This window comes from Pagrus pagrus, assembly GCF_965226575.1.
Source record: "Pagrus pagrus genome assembly, chromosome: 3".
NCBI lineage: Eukaryota > Metazoa > Chordata > Actinopteri > Spariformes > Sparidae > Pagrus > Pagrus pagrus.
Genome location: NC_140187.1, coordinates 7,373,381 through 7,393,633, shown reverse-complemented (window position 1 = coordinate 7,393,633; position 20,253 = coordinate 7,373,381). Strand labels below are relative to the sequence as shown.

Here is a 20,253-nt window from a genome sequence, read left to right as displayed (position 1 = left end):
CTCTTCTATTTCCCCTGCACTGCCTGTGCTATTATGGAGCCAGGTGAAACCACCTACATGCTGTTTGATGAGCTAACCATGTTCTAACAGGGCTTCAGATGTCCCCGGTTAGGTTTGTTTGACAGCAGGTAAGGCATGAACCTGAAAGCAAAGGCACAGGATAAGTGGGCCCAAACCGGCTGGAGAATAGAGCAGAAGTATGCAAACAAGGTGCTGTTAGGCAACTGGGCGGAAGACAGGCTTCAGGTAAGAATTTTTGCTTGCTTATTACCTATTTCATAAAATAAGCCGTTCTGGTTTAAGCACAAAACTTGATTGGAGTGTGAGAAAACAGACCATTCCTTTTAATGCTGCCGATACAAAACCCGATGTCATACTGGTGGCAGCCCGCCAAGGGTTTTGTAGCACCTCAGCTGGTAGTCAAATCTATAGCAAAGTGATTAGGCAGCCTCAGTTCAGCTACATCAGCACAGCCTCCTGGTGGGAGAGGCCTGAGCTGGAGACTAATTGCATTGACGTGAGGTTCGGCCACGGGCTGCTGGTTCAGGATCTGAGAGGAGAAATGACTTAAGGAATACTGTACAACAGTGCGGATCGATATTGAAGTGTGAGCTTTGCTGATCCTTGCGCTGGGCTCATTGCTCAAGTCCCCATATTTCCCCCCCCACCAACCTCCTCACTCCTCACTCCTCTTTGCGGTGTCTGTTTATTCTGTCCGACATAGTTCACTCGGGAGCCAAAGACAGACAACAGCACCACTCGTGTAGACTACGGGCCCCACTGGGACTTCAAGCCAGACGTCTTTGAGAGAAGATCTGCCCTGCTGAGAGCTGAGGTCAGCCTTTAACTGCTCTTTCATGGCATTAACACCAATTGAATGCCTGCCACAGCCCTGCAAGTCAGGGCTTTCTTTTGCAGATTGTGGCCACTTCTGCATAATATTGACGGCCGAGATAAAGGCCTGTGATAAAACTCTTTATGAAAGCAAGTTTCTGGTCAGACTCAGCAGTCATGAAAAACGCGTAAAATCATCAGTCCTACTGGGCACTTAGAGGCTAGTTAGAGCAATTTGCTGCTGTCACATAGTGAGCCTTTTGAAGATTATTGTAAAAGAAGAGGTCATGCCCTCTATATCTTAATCCAGCGAAGGCCTGTGCATACAGGCTATGTCGATGTACTGTGTATTGTCTTCCAGGGGCTTCCATCCAAGTCGCTGTTTGCCCACCATGCCCCACCGTCCTCTCATTACTCGGTCACGCATTATGAAGAGAGCTACGGGCATAAGCACACCAATGCATTGCCCACTCTGCGACCCTGGCATCCAGACAGCAGCTCAACGTGGCAGCTTGACAGGTCTGACCGGCCAATTTCTGGTAAGACCACAGTTTAAAGTGCCATGCCACCACCGCCTGACGGTACAGATTATAACTAGGAAATTATATATTAAAGTAGTCAGGCACCAGCGTTATGAATCTAGAGCAAGGGTGACCAAACTTTTTCCTTTGTGAGGAAGGGCCAAAACTGAAACTTAAAGGTGGACTCAAAGCAAACACCTATATTGTTTTGTTAATGTGAACAGACAACCTTCCCCCCCAAGTGTTCCCAAAGTGCTTTTATAACTGGATCGTTTCCATTTTCCTCGGAGTAGCAATTACCAACAACACAGGGCAAAACATACGTTTATTCATTCATGTAATGCCAGGCTGCCTGCCTGACTAGATGGCCAGTCAGCCTTCATTTTTCCTGGGAGATTTCGTACCCGACGGCAGACAAAATCCGCATAATGAAAGCGAGGTTCACAGGGTGCCAATTTAAACTGCGATGGTGTCATTATTCTATAGCCTCTACGTCTACATTTACTTCATAATGATATATTGAAGCAAAAATCGTATCGAGTGCCAGTTTAAGATACATAAGGGCACAAAGCGTACAGAGAGTTCACCCAAAACATAAAATCCGGTCATTATCTACTCACCCCCATGATGATGGAAAGAACAGCGTTGCAGCATTCTCCTAAACAACCGAAGTAGCTGGGGACTCGTTTTCAAACATAAAACAGCTCCCTGCAGATCCCCCAGCGTTATCTCCTGAATACCTGAGATCCCACATTGATTTGAAAAGACGATATTTACACTTGTAGTTTAGCAGCTACGGTGCTTTAACAAGCTGGTAAATAATGACTTTTCATATCAATTTGGGATATCGGGGCTTCTTGGTGCTGGGATTACACCATAAGGAGCCATTTTATGTATATTTTCTGTTGTTTTTAATCAAGTCCCCATGTACTTCAGATGTTTAGGAGAATGCTTCGACGCTATTTCGCAGTGAAGCTCCAAAAATGTTTTGTGGACTCTTATTTTTGGGTGAATTTATCCTTTAATTGACTGACTTCTTATGTCTGCCACTCAGATTATGCAAAAATAATTAATAATTAGGGATACTACATTATTAAAGATGAATTTCCTCCACACACACACACACACACACACACAAAAGAAAAACTGCATGAAAAGCTATTTATTGCTTGGAAAAGCTCCTTTGCTGGAAACATCTTACGTTCCAAATCGAACCTTTTGGCGGCCAACTTCGGCCTGTGGGGCTCTGCTTTGAGCAGCGCTGGTCTGGAGCAAACATACTTCAGCGCATTACATTTTGTATGGACGAAACACATCAGCAGTTGTGCTCATGAACAATTAAATCTGGGTGGCCCCAGATGCCTTTTATTGTTCCAAATCACTCACCAGTGTAATTAATGGCTGCAGTAACATGGCAGTTAACTTTCTCTTCTGGGTTCCTTTACAGCCCTTCAAACCAGCTCTGGCCCTCTGCGGTCCACAAAGCCCCGTTTGGAAAAGCAGCAGTCACACCTCCCATCGCTGACTGTGTACAGGTCAGCATACCAGAGGCACCCGCTTAGTTCCTCCTGCCAGAGCCATTTTTCCAGGACTCCACGCGCGCTCTCCAGCCACCTACACGCAGCCAATCACAACAACAAGGACCTGGATCTGAGAGGGCGCTCGCTGTTACAAATCCCAGATCCCTGCTTCGGTCGGCGTCCACAATCACAACAGGCTCGGAGACAACACTGTAGCTCTTGAATTGCCTCACATGCTGCTTGTTAATTTAGAAGCTGTGATCAAAGTGGTGCGGCTTTGAGGTTCCTCTTTTTAGTCAGCCTCGTGAAAAAAATGTAACAGAACAGACCATTTGGGAAATCAAAAGGAATTTAAAAAATTAAACATGATTCTCATTACGTCGCTGTGAGGACTACAGACAGTTTACTGTGTGTTGTGTGCTGATTTGCTACAGTGTTTATATAGTGTGTGTGTGTGTGTTTGTGTGTCTGTGTGCAACAAGCAGAAAAGTGGGGGCTATAAATTATGTCCGCCCCTTCCAGAGAATAATTATATGCAAATTCTTCCTCTCTCGTACAGTTAATATCTGAAACTCAGAGTGGGCTGCTAGTATTACCCTAGATACTCTGTGGGGGGAAAAAATCAGAAAAGGATGAGAAAGAAAAAAAAAAAAAAAAAGTGTTGATGCCAGAACTAACCTGAGTATTCAGGCAAACCAGAAGCCATGAGTCATCCAAGGCAACATCTGAAGGGACACGTCTAACTCTCATTCCATTAGGTGTTTAGTTACAGGGAATCAAAGTGTTTAATTAGGATGAATCAAAGATGCTTATGTTTGATGGTCAACCATCTGCGTCTGCCTCGCCGGTCCCCGCCTGCCTGCTGCCTTACAGTGCAGCTGAAGCCCTCTGTTTCACACACTGTTAGCTAGTTAGTCGCTCTGCTGTGCTGCTGATGCCTGCGTGTCACATGACGCCTCCGTGTTGTGGGAAGTCTAGAGCTTTAATATGTCTGACCCGGAGCACTGCTGTGTTTGCACCGCGAGCCACATGATGGTGCTATAGCAGCACGTCACCCCCCGAAAGCTGTCAGTGTGTCTTTGAGGTCCTCGGCGTTACAGTGTGTACAGTGAAAGATTGCAAATGAGCAAACAGTGAAGGGGGTTAAATATTTGTATCATCCTCATGCATATTTCCATCGTTAATCTAATTGCTCAACGTTTAAAAAAATAATAAACCAGTTGTGTTTGGACTGCTGTGTGTTATTCTGTCGTTGGTTATCATCAGTCACAGCGATACTGGAACAGACATGTGGATAAATACCAGTAATTGTGGATTAAAAGGCAATGAATGACAAATGAATGTTTTTCTTTGATGTTTATGAAGCAATAGATGACAAAACAAAGAGACTCAGATGTCAAAATGAAAAAGAATCAGCTCAGTCAAGATGAAAACAGATGGCCACCGAAGGAGAATGGCTCAAATTATAAAAATAACTGCAAGTCTGAGTGTTGGAAGAGTTTCAAAAGTAATGACGAACGCTTTTACAAGCACACCTATTTATAATGTAAGACAAACCCATTTATACCCTGTCATACTTAAAGAGCAACTGTAGATAATTGCATTGTATCCAGGCCACTGTGTAAGTTATACTTGTGCCCTACACAGCGCAGCAGTGATACATTAGCACTATATTGCCCAATCTCAGTAATACGTTAGAGCTGAATGAACTCATTTACTTCTAGTCTTATTTATGAATTATCTTTATAGCGAAAGAGGTTAAGCATCTGGGATGATATAAAACTGAGTTAATGGCAGGAAGGAGTGGCAAATCAAGAAGCAAACAATTTACATGGCAGCACATCCTGCGTAAATCTAAGCAAACAATAGCTTGACTGCCATTGAGAGTGTCATACTTCACATCTACTGCCAGGAGCCAAGACATAAGAAACACACATTTCTTTGTGTAATACCCAAATAAAGAAACAGAAGCTTGGTGGAAAGGTGATCTTGGTAACACTTCAAAGAAATGACAACACCGTGGTTACAGTTTTTCAGTAACATTTTGGGTTGAGCATAAAACCCACTCAGTCAACAAGAAACTTGTAGGGAAAGTCCATCACCACCTAATCTCATCATCAATGAAAAACTGAGTTCTCGTTAAACGCTGGTCTGCCGGGGCTTCTTATCAGGGAGTGAGAGGACAAAGGGGAAAAGTATGCCCTTTGCTGCGGAGAGGACACTCAAATTCTCATCTATGAATGCAGGAGAGATCTCATCAGCCTCAAACCTCATGGTGAACTGCCGGCTGACACAAAAGATCGTGTCATCCATCGTGACACACTGGAAGGCCGGGCAGCGCTGAAGCCGTTTGGAGCTGCACTCGTACCACAGTCGAGCCACTGTGTGGTAGCGGTACACGCTGACGCCCAGCAGCGGGTTAGTATCAAACCGATACAGAAATCTCCCCACAGCGACCATATCTGCAGTTCTGTCTTTGCTGCTGACTAACAGACTTGGCCTCCAGGTGTTGGTTTTGGGGCTGTAGCGCAGAAGCATGTATCGGAGCGTTCCCCCAGAAACAAAAAGCTCTCCGTTGCACACTGTGACGTGATGCGCCACAGCAAATGTATCATTAGGCAGTGGAGCCACAAATGTCCATCTGTCCAATCGTGGGTCATAGCGCTCCACTGAGGAAAGGCACTCCCCTCCGATGGCGTAGATGAAGCCCTCCAGAGCTGCCAGTTTGCAGCGTGGTCTGGCTTCGTTCATAGGACTGATCTCCTTCCAAATGGATGTCAAAGGATTGTAGCAAAACACTCGCTTTGAGGGTGTCATTTCTCTGTCTGTGCCTTGGCAGCCCACTGCCACAAATAAGTAGTTATCCATTGTGCACATGGCACAGGCTTTGGAGATGACCTCCTGTGGGATGAGGCAGAGTGTATGCCAGACGTCTTTGTAGTCATCATAATAGTACACTGCACTGGATGTCCTCCTCTGCTCGGTCTCTGCTGTCTGTCCTGCTGTGCTCCTCGCCCAGTCCTGAGGGTCCATGTCTGCCACCATGACAAACCTTCTTCCTCTCATTCTCTGCTTCTGGATTCGTTCCCGCTCCCCAGCCATCAGCCGCCCATAAAGGTTGGGCTCCCTGAGCACCTGTAGGTAGTTGTCTGACATAACTCCCAGAGCTGCTTGCTGCACAGAGGTCTGTCCGTGTTTCTTAGCCAAGTACAATGTCTCCACACAGTTACCCAGATCCAGTTGACTCCTCAGCTTCTCAAAATCGGCGCTGTCGAGAGGTTTTGCTGGAAGGTGTAGAAATGGAGCCCCTGCTAGATCTGCCCCCTCCTTTACATTAAGATCTTTGCTGTCTGTCGAGCTAAAGATCATAGTGTGAACAGAGATGGACTCATCGTTGGCTGAGACCACAGTGTGAGTCATTTGAGTTGAGGCTCTTGATGTTAGAGAGGGGATGGAGAGCTCAGACTGCTCAGCTGCAGACAGATAGCTCTCCTTGCGTAGGAGTGCCGGCCTTGCGGGGCGCCTCGGCTTGAGGCTTCCCAGCGTGGATGAATCCTCAGCAGTGCTTTGTGGTAAAACCAGATCACGCATAATGATGGGGCTCAGAGAAGTAGGAGATTCTGTGAGGCTGCTGCCACGACTTCCAAACTCCCCTGGGTTAGACTCAGAGTTTCTCTCAAACTGACCCAGCATAGTATTTGAGTCTGTAATCGAGTGAGAGGAAGATTCCACAAAATAATCATATATCTTGCCGCGCACAATCTGGTCTCCTGTTCCTTCCAGCACCACGTTCGCATCCTCCACTTTGATCTCCGCCTTGGAGAGGAAGCTGGAGTAAGCCCCCTGGCGCTCAAAGTCCTGCCTTAACTCCCTGCCCACACCCACACTGCCCTCCAGTTTCTGCAAAAAGCAAGGGGAGCGGCGCCCCGTTGTACTGGCCATCCCACTCTCTGTTGGATGAGGAAGGTTCAAAGCAGATCCAAATGAAATATTACTGGTGGCAACCTGTGCCGGCTTCTGATGAGTGAGGATCTCTCCTTCCACGCTGATAGCTTGGTCGCCGCATGCATCCTCATTCTTTTCAGCCTGGCGTGGCGTTCCCTTGATGTTGTCAGATGTCCGGTCGTCAGTGGCTGAGTCTGTGTGCGAGGGTCCTGGTTGCTTGGCCTCAACAGCCGCGTCGTGCTTTGGTGAGTTCTGACATCGGAGAGTCGTCTTGCAGTTTTGGCAGGTGGCATTTTCTGGCTCTTTGTTGTCTTTGACACAGACCTGAATTTGCTTCGCATCCCTGGAGCTGTAAAACCTGAAGGCCCAAGACACCAGCAGCACCGCAGCCACAGAGAGGCTCAGTTTCAACAGCAGCTGCATGTCGAACTGGACTCCCAAAAGCTCTGCGATGGGCATAGCTGTAGCAGCGATGGCGGGGACGACTGGTTGACTGATCCTATTGAATGTTACTGTCGATGCGTCTCAGCTGACGGTAGCATGCTGTCTGGCTTTCATTGTTAAAGAGCTGCTGTGATCTGGTGACTGCGTCTGTTGCCCAAAGGATCAAGTGGAAAGTGATACCTGTAGAGGTGCTATTTGCATCCCTGGCTCTGTAGAGGCGGAGCACTGGTCATGCACCACCTGTGTCGTGTCAGATGCAGCTTCAGAAACCATACACAGAATATGTAAATACCACATAGATCAATATTTGCTTATGCAACAGTCTGACTCACACAACTTTTTAATCTAATGTCTTCAAAGAAACCTTTCTGAATAAACTCTAATCCAAACTTTATTTGAGCCATCTTGTTGTTGCTGCAGCTTCCACTCTGTGTTTATGTGAAAGGGAGTGGTTCAGGTCACGCTCTTTAATGCCAATTTCTGAAAATCTCCGTGAAATATTATGATAGATCACACCCCTTAACTTGCTCAGACACATGGCTGGAGCTGCGGGAGGAAAACATGGTTTGAATAAGGGGTGGGGAATGATGATAGGTGACATTTATCAAATACTTAATAACCAGGATACATCTGTTTGCACAGCCATGCCACAGATCAAAGGTCCTTCTCTGTGCCAGAGCAGATGCTTAAATTGCTCTCTCTAAAGAGAAGCTCAAGATTGCTGTCCAACAACGAAATGGCAGGCAGTCACTTGGTATTATAAACACATGGAGCCGTGAATAATACAGATAACCGTCTGAGGATCCCAGATGACAGTGTCATTCATTTCCATACGCTGTACATACATCTGTGTCGCATGGGAGCCGTGTCACTCAGTCACTGCTGTCAGGCCGTCGTTTGTGTTGCTGATAACACACTTGAGCGAGGCTGCGGTCAACAACAGGACAGTGTTTATTTTAATAGCACTCTGTGGAGCATTTGAAAGGTGCGTCACGAGGAGAGGCATATAGAGGGTGTGTCAGGTGTTGTAGCTGACATGGGGACTGTTTGGTCATCTGATAGCTGAGCCTGCAGACGACATAAAGGAAACCAGATTCTGCAAGCATGGCTGACTACTGAATTATTCACAGATGGGCCAGAGAGGCAGCTTCTTATCCTCCCCACTGCTCCCAGCTCAGGTGAACTATTCAGTCAAGACAGTGCTGAGAGAAAAAAAAAAAAAGTGATTGTCAGCCATGTGCATTGTTGTATGGAGGTACTTTCACCTCTTTGTGTACCAGCCATCATAGGTGTGCAACATGCGACTGAACAAGAACAGAAGACACAAAAGGCACATTTTTAAACAGGTGTTTGCTTTTTCCTGATTAGTGAAGCGTGGCAGGCAGCAGAGGGATGCAGAAAAAAGCGATGTAGCTGAGATGGCTCAAACTTTATCCATAAAGGTCGTCCAAAGTTCTCACAAACAAGCCTAAGCAGCATTGATTTACAGCGAGCCAACAAATGTGCACACACAAAGCTTGCTCTCGTTACCACGTTGATGATAATTATGGACAATCACCACTGAATGGGAGAATAAAATGCTTCACAGCAGCGGACAAATTTTATAAATGTTATGACAGTCACATGAAATGCACATACTATTAAGTTGTGGCCATATCTGCACACACACACACGCACGTGCACACACTCACACATGCAAAGTTATGAGGCACTTCTCGTCCTGGCACGGTTATATGAAGACAATTTGCACGTCCTCTAATGCGTTCAGAAATGGTGGTGGGCTTGTTTTTCTCTCTTGAATGTGAAGTGAGTGAAAAAAGCTAAAAAGCACAGAAGTGCCCCTTGAATCAAAATTAAAATGATAGCTGAGTTGTAATGCTACACAGTGGGGGCACAAAGATTCATGCTCAAAAAAATTAATTCAAAGCGCATAGTACAGTCCGTTAATAATGTTTGTGCTATGCAGCTCTCATCTCCAGAATCCGGGAATATGGATTGTATTTTGGCAAGGTGAGCCGATATCCCAAACGGATAGGTCTATCCTCTCCATTCGACTAAGCTTTAAAAATGTCTCCTCTTACCTCCCACCCGGTTTAAACCTTAATCCCTTAATACATGTTGTGTCCTTAGAATAGTTTAAATTGCAATTCTTGTGAAGTCTAAAAAGTGTGGGATTACTTTGCATTGAGCTACTCTTCACAGTGTGAGAGAGTACAAACTGCAAACGGTTAACAGCAATGTCAGAATCTCCTTCAAGTCATGTCGGGGTCAGTTCAATCAGAAATATCTGAAACAAAGTCTTTTTTTTTTTGAGGGTTGCATGAAATTGAGCAGGCATAGAAATGAGTCTTTCTCTCAGCCTATGCAGACTGTCCTTCAGATTCCCCTTTACGGTGAGTTAAGATTAGATACAGTACCACTTCTATATGACCGGGAATTTAATGGTAAGTAGGTGATACTGTAATTACCAAGCAACTTTTTTGAAATTTCTTTGAAATGACCTCCAAATTACCACAATAATTACCCCAAAATGTATTGAAAGTTACCCCAATATTATTTAATAATAATAATTCTGCTACTTTCCATCAAGCAGTTAATAAATATCTGGTAATTTCTTTAATGCATTTCCATGAAACGTCTGCATAACTTCTGCTGATCATGCCTTTTTAATTTCCTACTTTCTGTCCACCTTCTGCAGGTCAGTAAATTGAAGATAACAATCAGGCTTCCTCTTACTTTCCTGCCTCTCTCTCTCTCTCTCTCTCACACACACGGCAGTTTAATGCAGATAATGAAATGATAGTGAAGATTAACTTTTTTTACCCCCTGTAATTAATTTATTTGCTTATGTTTTGTTGTCTCCTAATACAAAAAGAGTGACATTTAACTCGAGTGGTGTGAATACATATTATTAGGCATCAATTGGCAATTAAGTAATTAAATAATTAAGGCTGAAATGACAGTAATTTGTGAAAATGTAACTGGTTAAAATAATTATCTTGATTTACTGACCTGCAGGAGGTGGGCAGAAAACTGTTTTTAAATTTTAAGCTGCAACAACTCATTTCACTTTAATGGCCTGCTGAGGGGAAGTTAGACAGAAACTAGTGGGAAGTTAAGCTGCTATGATGAGCAGATGTTAGCCAGAAACTAATTGGAAATCATCTGCAACAACTCACTTAAGTATAACGGCTTACTGAGGAGAGGTTCAACAGAAACTAGTTGGGAAATTAAGCAGCAACAACTCACTTAAACTCAGTGGCCTGCGGAGGGGAAGTTAGACTAATTGGAAGTTAAGTTGGTATGATCAGCAGATGTTAACCTGAAAACAGTTGGAAGTGTCCTGGAAATATATCAAAGAAACTACCAGCTATTTATTAACTGCTTATTGGAAAATAGCAGAATATCATTAGCAAATCATGTTGAGGTTAATTTTCAAGACATCTGTGGCATTGTGGAAATTTTGGGGTGATTTTGAATATGTTACTTGGTAATCACCACCTAGTTACCATGCAATTTGCAGTAAAAAGAAGTGTTGCCAATTTCACTAATCCCTGCAACAATCTAGACGCTACGGAGTGTGCAGTATTACATGCACCCAGCACGAGAAGGCTGAAGATGCACGTATACTGCTGGACATGTCGAACACAGTGATACAAGTAAAGTCAAGGCTTGTAAGTTTTATCATCTCTCCATTTTAATACAGGTGAAATGAAACAAATGCAACAACCCTGTTTACACACGCTGCATCAAGGTGAGCACCTCCCTGGGATGGCTGCTAAAATGATCCTACTAGTACTGTAAATGTCTGGGTAAGAGTTACGTATTGTACACAATGTAGGTCACTTAAGATAGTATGTCACAAGTAAATAACTTGATTACAGGCCAGTGACAATGAGTTGCAGTGCTGTCAATTGCAACACGCCAAAAGGAGAAAGAATCTTCAAACGTCACATGCACCACAACCCCAAAACAGCAGACATATGTTAGATAATTTTTTTTTTTTTTTTTTTTTAACGCTGTCCTTGGAGACCTGCCATAGAGATATAAAAAGCCCGAATGAGAAACAGAAAGGCTGTTAATGTGTCCGTCCTTCCAGCCGAGAATTATCTCTGAAAACAGTGTCGAATGAAGTACAAACAAAGGTGGAGAAGTGAAAACTCCAACTGTCTCAACAACCATCCCTCACCGTAACCCATATAACCTCTTTAATTATTTTCAATATTTACACTGATGTACACAAAATACACTCAAAAAGGAGATTTTTTTTTTTCTTCTAGTTTCTCAATTCATTTTAAATCCTCTTGTACATTCCGAGCCATCAGAAAAAAAGGAATAGGTGTATATTAATAAAAAAAGAATGTTCTCTCGGAGCATCTGTGTCTGTTCCCCCGTGGTTTATCAGCTTGTTGCTAATCAGGTGCATCCCAGGACATGTAACAGACGGGTGTGGTTGATACGGTGGCACAGCCTAAGCCAAGTTCCACTTTCACATTTCAGTCAACACCAATGACATTTTCGACTCATCAAAATAAAATCCAAATGCTTTTTTCTTTTCCGTTTCAAATCAACTGATTTTTATTGATCAACAGGCAGACGTGGGACAAGAAACAAAAAAAGGTGTAACTGGGCAGGGCTATATAGGAGGTGGTTATTGTCATGTTCGTCACGTTGTTCTTTTGATATCATTATCTTGGTTATTATTTTTGTTACAAAAACAGTGGCGCGCCATCCTGCGGTGGTACTGTTTCCTGATCGACTGACGCATGGAGGGCCTCTTGATGACTGGAGAAGGCTTGCGGGATTTGTGGAAAGTGTGTGTGGATGTTGTGTAAGAAGGGCAAGTAATGTGTGTGCGTGTATGTGTGTGTGTGTATGTGTGTGAGTGGGTGAGAGTGTCTTGGATGAGGGGTTTCACGTCAGTTCCACTGTCACTGTAAGGACGAGTGCCATCCACGTCAATCCAAGCATGTCCATGCGCGAGGCTCCATCTACAGACACAGAAGAAACAGTGAATCAGACGAGAGACACACGTCCTGCGTCCGCTAATCAATCAATCAGCAAAGTCAGATCTCTTAAACAGGATTTAAGTACACAGATCTAAAAGATTTTGATTCGTAAACACTGTGAATGTAAAATGTCCTGGTACATTGCAGAAGCAGAATCTTTATTCATCACGTACAGTCATACTGAGCACAGCGCAGTGAAACATGTACTCTGCTTTTTAACCAGGCAGTGGGCAGCCATCGTTCAGCGCCCGGGGACCGACTCTTGATCCAAGCCAGTGCCTCGGTCAAGGCCACTGACTGGAGAATTAACCTAATATACATGTTTTTGATGTGTGTGGGAACTGGAGCACCCGGAGGAAACCCATGCTGGCATGGGTTGAACATGCAAACTTCACACAAAAAGGCCCTGCCCCGAACGTGCTGCCAGTGCTTAAAACGGCCAAATATGTTCCATAGTAATTAAAAGTTCTGGTGATTAGTAACTAATTAAGTATTTATGAAGAAAATATTTGGCCTGGGTCCAGACATTTAAATCCACCCAGTTGACTGATTCTGATTTGTGTGACGTAATATGAAACAGCGGCTTCTTGTCTGAAAAGAGACGATCCAATAAGTGCCGCGGGGGATTTACAATTAGGCAATCAGTGCCATGGGCAGGGCTGAGGCTGTATTCAGACCAAATCCGGAGCGCGGCGAAAACGCAGGTCTTCCCGTTCATTCTAATGAGGGTGGAGTGCAGCCGGTGTGGTGAAAAAGTTGCACAACTGACTCAACTTTTGGAGTAACACAGCTGGACGTCATCTTGTGGTGGCCAATCATGTAAGCTGGCAATCAGACCAGCAACATGAAGGACTACAACCACAGTGGAGTGTAATGTTATGTGTCATAGGTTAAGGTTTACAACGCCACACAAACAGGCCATAGAGTGACACTCCCACGCTGCCGTACCACCCTGAGGCATTTAGCCGCAAAGCTAGGTTTGGTCTGAATACAGCATGGCGGCGTTACATTACACACAAAGTCAATGATAGCCGCGATATCGCTTTTAAACGCAGCTCAACGCTGTGTTGTGAAGGCCTTTGTCAATGACGTTCACACTGACGTCGTGACATTCACGCCGCTGATTTCTGGACTTTGCACATGAACAACTATGGAGGAGAGGATAATAATCTATTAATCATAGCCGTTTGCAGACACCCAGAGCTGTTCAATAACACATCTACTCGTACCAAGACAGGACAAGGTATGGTATAAGGAGCTGCCGTGGAGGGAAGTGAGCGAGAAGGTCAGACTACCTGGTAGGTCATGTCAGCACAGCATAGCTCTGATCGATCTGAACTCCATTCAGGGAACAAGCATTTTAAAAGTCGTTTGCTTGTTGTCTGGCCGTCAGACCTGACGAAGCATGAGTGCAGGCTTTTTACAAGACGGCATTATGATGTTGTTATTTCGGCGTCCTTCTGTTCCATTTATTGTCGTTAGATCACAGAGAAGGCTCTTTGTTTTGGGTTCATATTGATGTGCCGCACATTCGTGGATATTTCTATCGCGTTGTGAAAGTACACGCGATTAAAAGTTAATAACCCAGTGATCAAACTCATGCGAGTAACGCAACGTGAATAGTGTGCGGCATTAATTGACAATTATGTCTGATATCAGGCAAGATTATATTGTTTTCTTACACAATTTTTTTTTAAATGAGATCATTGCTCCACTTAAAAATAAGCAAAACTTCACTGTGACACATCTAAACTTGTCTGTATTTCATGTATTACATAACATTCACCAGGCAGATGCTTTTGCACAAAGTGACTTAAAATACCATAATTGAACTTAACCTAAATGCATTAATATATATTCTCTTTGTATGGGAAGTTTACTTGAAGTCAATCTTCTGTCTTAGACTGGATTTGTGGTGACTTCATGACAGTCATGCTAATGATAAAGATACCAGTGAAACCTTCTTTCTTTCAGAGCATCCATTATTGGAAAAATGTTGTTGTTCTTTGAAGTGCCCAATAATGATATGCAGTCGAGTCGATTTTATTTATGTGGCCCGATATCACAAATTGCCTCGAGGGGCGTTACGATCTGTAGAGCATATGGTGCGCTCAATCATTAGACCCTCGATTTGGATCAGGCAAAACTCCCTATTAAAGGTTTTTTGAAAACAAATGGAATAAACCTCAGCAGTGGCGACGGAGGAGGGATCGTTTTTTTCCGGAGTGGACAGACATGCAATAAATGTCTGCACAGAACAGACCAACAAAATTGAATTACAGTATGGACTATCAGGATGAGGAAAAAAAAAGATATATTGTATATGAAGAATATGGATCCTGAAGGACGTCGATGTCTATAAACAGTATAGGTACACCACAACACCAGTGTCCCCACATGGCCTTTGGTGCATTTCAGGCAAACACAAAGACTCTCTTTCTTTCCCAATATTTGAAGAGTGCACAGATAAAGAAAATGACGCGTGAAGCCTTGTTTTTATTTCTTTATGTGTCGGACTTGTTCTTAGGCCCACGGCGGGGATACTAGATTATGGCGGTGTGATCAGCAGAGACAGCAGCTTTATTCTGCCATTGTTTTCTGCAGCTCCCTCATGGACACCTTACAGAGAGAGAGACGGTGGAACTGGAGCTGTTGTGGGAGGGAAGTTGTGGGTGTGGTTTTGCCGACATAACCAACAGTTTGCTCAGACTGTGCCAAGTTTGTGGACACACCAATAATCACAATCTGGAGCTGACCGCATCAGAGACTCATTAGTGTCTGGGCACGATCTGATATCACCATGTTGGGTTCCCTGGAACATCATAATTAATATTGCACCAGGGCCATCATTGATACCGACCAATGACATTTTTTGTCTTGTGATAGATTAGTAACCCGGGGAAAAGATCAGAAAAATACGGACGTGGGAGAAGTTTCAGATATTTCAAACTGGCGATATTAATTTTAACCAATTTCTTTAATCAATAGCTGACTGCCTTAACAACCGATTATCACTTAATCATTAATAGTGTATGAAAAATGTTCATAGGCTACATAAGCAGTTAAAAAAAAACACGTGAAGTGAACACTTGAATAATTAAAGAAATATCACAGCGTAATGACTTCCTTTTAAATAGCGGAGCTCCCGTCTGTCGCTATTCAACAACTGGTCCAAACAAAATCCAACCTGATACTGAGGCCATGAAACGGCTAAAATGTAATAATATCAGTTTGTATCAAATGTTTTTTTGTAGTTATAAAATGACAAATTACTTGTGTTTTCAATTAAATACAATATTTGATAAGCAAGTATCTGTTAATACATTTTTAATCGGTTAAATTCTTAAAAGCGATGAGTCGATTAATCACTGACACCCCTACTTCAAACTGTTTAATACTGTGTAAGGGTCCATATTAACCCAAACCATGTTTGCCTAAAACTATTTTAGTTCCCTAAATCTAACCAAACAGCTGCAGAAAACTGAAAGGAAATGGAAATTAATAGGTGAACTTAGTGTCAAAATAATAAATGGAATGTATAATATGTTGTAAAGAGGATACAAACCTCAGTATTTTGAGTGAGAGTCCTGTTCGACCATAATGGCCTGCTGTAGGTTCATTTTTAGATGCTGTTTCATAAGTTTTATTGATGGTGCTGGAGTCAACATTGATTATGATGTAACAGAAACAACACCAACTCAATTCGCAAAGCTATTACATCACAACAATGTGATTGGTCAGTTTAAACGATGGTCCTGGAACAACATTAGTCAGATACAACGAGTGGTGGTTCCATAACTGAATAAACAAGCTGTTCTCAGAGGAAATAAGGTCCCAGAACACTGTTTGAAGCTAGAAAGGTGGCAGGGTCCGCCACATATAAACAAAGTAAAACAGTATATCCTTTGAAGTCAGTTTGCTTATTCTGTTTAGGCGTCAACGGAGATCTTTCTCTTCTTCTCCCTTTAACTAAGCAGCTTGATGGTGCTTTTATTTATTTCATTACATTGATTTGATTCTCCCCTGTACTTTCTTAACTTGTCTGTATCGCTATGTATTTATTGTTATTATTATTATTATTATTATTATTATTATTATTATTATAAAGGACACTGAATAACCTCTGTGTATGATAAGGTACATGAATAAACTTTGCCTCACTCCCAGCTCATCAGCTACAGCACTTTTATGTCAGTAACGCCGTAGGTATCCATCTGATGGCATTTTTCAGTAATAATTAATATGCAATGTCTCATCAGACTTTCAAAAATAAAGCTAGTTTTCACATATTATGAGTTTTGGACTGTTTAAGTTGTGAAACTGTCATAGTCAGGAAAACATCATGCTTTGGGTTAAAATAAGTATGTAAATTCAGTTCACAACAAGTCAGGCTTGACTTTTGGTTACCACCCTGACCTGCTCCCAGTGTGGATGACGCTAAAGGTCTAAAATTAGGTGTCCTTAAAGCGTTGGGCCACTGACCAAGCGGCCGTATTTGACTCATTGGGAGGGAGAATAGGCTGTTAATTCAGTCCAGTGAGTCTGGGTGATAAAATATTGTCTGCCATGCTGAGAAGTGCTGATTTAATTATTGTGAGTTGGATCATAAACAATTGGATCATATGACTGTCTGGATTGTCTAAATTAAACTGTCAGTGTCTCCTAATGGCTCCCTAATGAATGTTAAATCTCCACACAACTAAATATTACGATATTTCATATGCAGCATATTCTCCTCTGTTTATGCGAGTCGTACAACATCAGACAATAACAACTGGATCTTCTCAATAAGTAACTCATTCTGTAATGGGCTCATCCAACCATAAGATCATCATCTGAGGTCCCCTTCCAGTCTACAATCAGAGATGCAAGTCGCCCCGCCATCTGTTTGCCTTCAGTTTTTGGCTCAGACCTCAATGAATTTCTGCCAACCTGAATTTGAACTGGGACTGATTTCTGTGGCAGCGTGCTCTTTTTAATAAAGGATGACTCTACCTCAGTTGTGCGGAACCTGAAATGCCAGCGGAAAAACATCACCCTTTTTTTGCATATGAAAACACGACGGCTTTGACTCCAGAGAAGGTTTAAGTCGAGTTAGCTGTCTGTACAAACCATTTTGATATTTCCAAATGTGGCTACGACACATCTGTTTGTACTCCTACCGGTCTGGTTCCAGTCTGTGTTCTGACCTCTCTTATAAAAGAGGATTTAAATTAGCATTTCGCATGGCATCGCTGTGCAAAATGACAGATGCAGCATGTCTGCCAAAAAACTCAAAATGCAGATTACTTGATTTTAGCTCCTGGCACTTATGCTGCTGTTATTTTTGAGTCAATGAGTGCAAAGTCCATCATTTAAGAATTTGTTGGTTGTAATGAGTTTCACTTTACGATTGCGCAACTGTGTCTCAGATGACTCGTTTCCCACTATGAGGTGATAACCCCAAACTTTTGACACTTGCACGAGCCTACGCTGACAGGCACAGCGCTGTGCAGCAGAGAATATGTCACATTTTTGTCCTCAATTTCACTCATCTCTTAAATTCTGTTCATTGCCATACAGTGCGGCTTGACAACTTCTCTGGGAGACTGCAATTCTGACAAAGATGAATGAATATAACCCCTCTTGGGAAGCGTAGTTTTCTCGCCTGCTGCGGCCCTGACTGACTGACAAGGGTGGTCCTTTTCGCTCGCACCAGACAAGGAGTTGGGTATTCAGCCATTAAGCGACCGTGCACGTGTGCGTTGACCTCTTGGGGCCATGTTGTACACCAATTTGACTTGCATGCAAGGCATGTCTGCGCGTCCATGCTGACCTGATTCTGTCCTTGCTGTGACACACCTGCTCCTGCGCTTACCATAGCATTTGCATATTCAGATTTGCATCCCTAAGATACGACTGGCATAGACGAGGAAAGGCGGGTGGGGGGGGAGAGGCAGAAAAAACAAAGAGAGAGACAGAGAAATTGAGAGTGGGAGAAGAGGAGAGGCAAATAATGAGATGTTTTTAAAGTAGGAAACAGGAAAAGCGAGAAAAAGAGTGGAGCCCGTGTCAGACTACAAGACTGCTCAGATCTCATCTGACGAGGGCAGTTCAGCTTAAAGACGGCTCCGCTTGCCATCTGCTTTGGAATCTGTTTGCAATCTGAGCTGGGAACAACATGGGTGTCACACACATGCACAGAAGATTATACGCTATGTAATTATGCCATTCAAATACATTTTCCACTTCATCAACAGTAGCTCATTGTGGGAAAAAAGAAACTATTACAATACAGGTGCTCTATTGATTCTTGCTTCACGGTACATAAGTTACAATTAACTTCTAGTGCACATTACTGAGATATTTTACAGAGTAATGCTCAGGATTTTTCCACTGATCACTTATTACTGCACAATTATGTGGACTGACCAAGATATGCTGCCACATTACACTAATTACAGCCATTTATTGAGCTTGGAGGAAATGGAGCTTGAAGTGTTGCCTATATAAACTAATCTATATGTTGTGTTTATTCAGCTTTTCTTACCTCTGATTGCTATTTCTATAGGGTCACACTCTGACCACTTCATACTTCAAAAAACCATCTGACCAGAGTCTAAACTCTGACTGCACATCTGCATCAAAACTGTGAGCTAAGCTGAAGAGGAATTGTAAGATGTATGAATATGATGGAAGGGGGAGAGACAGATGAGCGAGGGAGAGGGAAATAAGGTGGTGAAAAATGAAAGATGAACCAGAAACGGATGAAATGGTAAAGAGACTGGCACTGGAAGACAGAAAGTGAGTATGAAAAGTCAGAGAGGAGGAGAGGAAAGACAGAAAGATTGAAGCAGAAAGAGAGAGGGAGTGGCAGCAGAAAGCGAGAGACGGAAAGGTTGTTGTCACAGCCCTGCGGCTTCGTCTGACAATCCCTCATCTTTACATATGATAATCTCAGAAGCCGCAAATGAGCCACCACTGCACATATGAAACACCAATAATCTCACACTCAACCAGAAGTGACAGCCTCTGTTAGTCACTGGAAGAGGCTTGTTGCTGCTGCTCCTGAACACTGGTGAAGATTAATCCTGACTGAATCGCTCTCGCGCAGTTCTGTCTGAGAAAATGCATTCAGGACCGAGTGGGAAACATCCACCTGTCAATACTTTGAAAGTTGAAACCGCAGCCTCCCAAAGAATTTGCTTCTCTGATCAGTGCCAGATTTCCGCACACATTTCGTGGCTGAACAGACAAGCGGCGTCACATTTTGTTCTCGTATTGCATGCAGCCCCTCTGGAAATGCGATGATCAAGTGATACAACATGGAAACATGAGACGCATCGTAATGAAAATCACATTCAAAGACAGTTTATTTCTGTGGCTGGAATACTCACTGTTTGGATTCTGTGTGTTTTTCATCATGCTCGGATTTTCTGTTGGAAACAAGGGGAGAAAAAACAAAACAGTGAGATGATATAAAAAAAACACGTAGCTGTTACTAAGAGACCGAGTGACTCAGTGAATGAAGGAGGGAGTTAAACGGATAAAGAGCATGACAAGGAGAAAGAGAAAAATAGTAATCTCTGACAGAGGTGGTGGCTTTCCAATGAAGCTGAACACCAAAGTTCCTGAAGCACACGTCAAATGGCACATCCCCAGCGAGCGAGACGGTGCCTGTTAATGGATCTGGGAACACAGAGCAGTGCGCCAGAACAACCGGGACACTTTTAGCAGCAGTGAGAACAGGCGAGTACAGCTGTGGCCAGACAGTCTGGGAAAGTGTTTTGGAGAAATCCACTCCACCTTTAATAAGTAGTGCCAACGTCTACCCTGCACAATACGCTCTGACAATGTATTTTCAAAGTTCTCGGAGGAATAAAGTAATTGCAAAGGAAGAAGCAGGAGGCCTCGCAGAGTATTAGCAAAACCCCTGAATTCCACTTTGTGAGCTATTTTTTGACTTCACATACGAGCAGGTGGAAGCTACACATACAGCAC

At 43.3% G+C, this 20,253-nt stretch overlaps 3 protein-coding genes across 12 annotated transcripts in view; 1 reads left to right on the top strand and 2 right to left on the bottom strand.

The window, feature by feature from the left end:
- The first annotated feature begins 31 nt into the window (after positions 1–31).
- Positions 32–4,134, top strand: cfap107 (cilia and flagella associated protein 107). The gene is made up of 4 exons (XM_084347881.1): positions 32–246; positions 725–835; positions 1,196–1,373; positions 2,803–4,134. The coding sequence occupies exons 1-4, from the start codon at positions 136–138 to the stop codon at positions 3,096–3,098; spliced, it is 696 nt and encodes a 231-aa protein (XP_084204007.1). The 5' UTR covers positions 32–135; the 3' UTR covers positions 3,099–4,134.
- An 826-nt stretch (positions 4,135–4,960) lies between these two features.
- klhdc7a (kelch domain containing 7A) lies at positions 4,961–7,279 on the bottom strand (the record flags this gene model as incomplete). The annotated part of the gene is made up of 1 exon (XM_084347878.1): positions 4,961–7,279. One exon carries the CDS (start codon positions 7,277–7,279, stop codon positions 5,015–5,017), a length of 2,265 nt encoding a protein of 754 aa, XP_084204004.1. The 3' UTR covers positions 4,961–5,014.
- Positions 7,280–11,677: 4,398 nt separating this feature from the next.
- igsf21a (immunoglobin superfamily, member 21a) overlaps positions 11,678–20,253 on the bottom strand; it is a 332,744-nt gene continuing 324,168 nt past the window's right edge. For all 10 annotated transcript variants that reach the window (XM_084348934.1, XM_084348935.1, XM_084348939.1 and 7 more), the window contains 2 exons: positions 19,650–19,688; positions 11,678–12,255 (listed from right to left, as the gene is read on the bottom strand). In XM_084348934.1, coding sequence (XP_084205060.1) covers positions 12,179–12,255; positions 19,650–19,688 — 116 coding nt within the window. In that variant the 3' untranslated portion in view covers positions 11,678–12,178. The remainder of the gene's footprint in view (positions 12,256–19,649; positions 19,689–20,253) is intronic.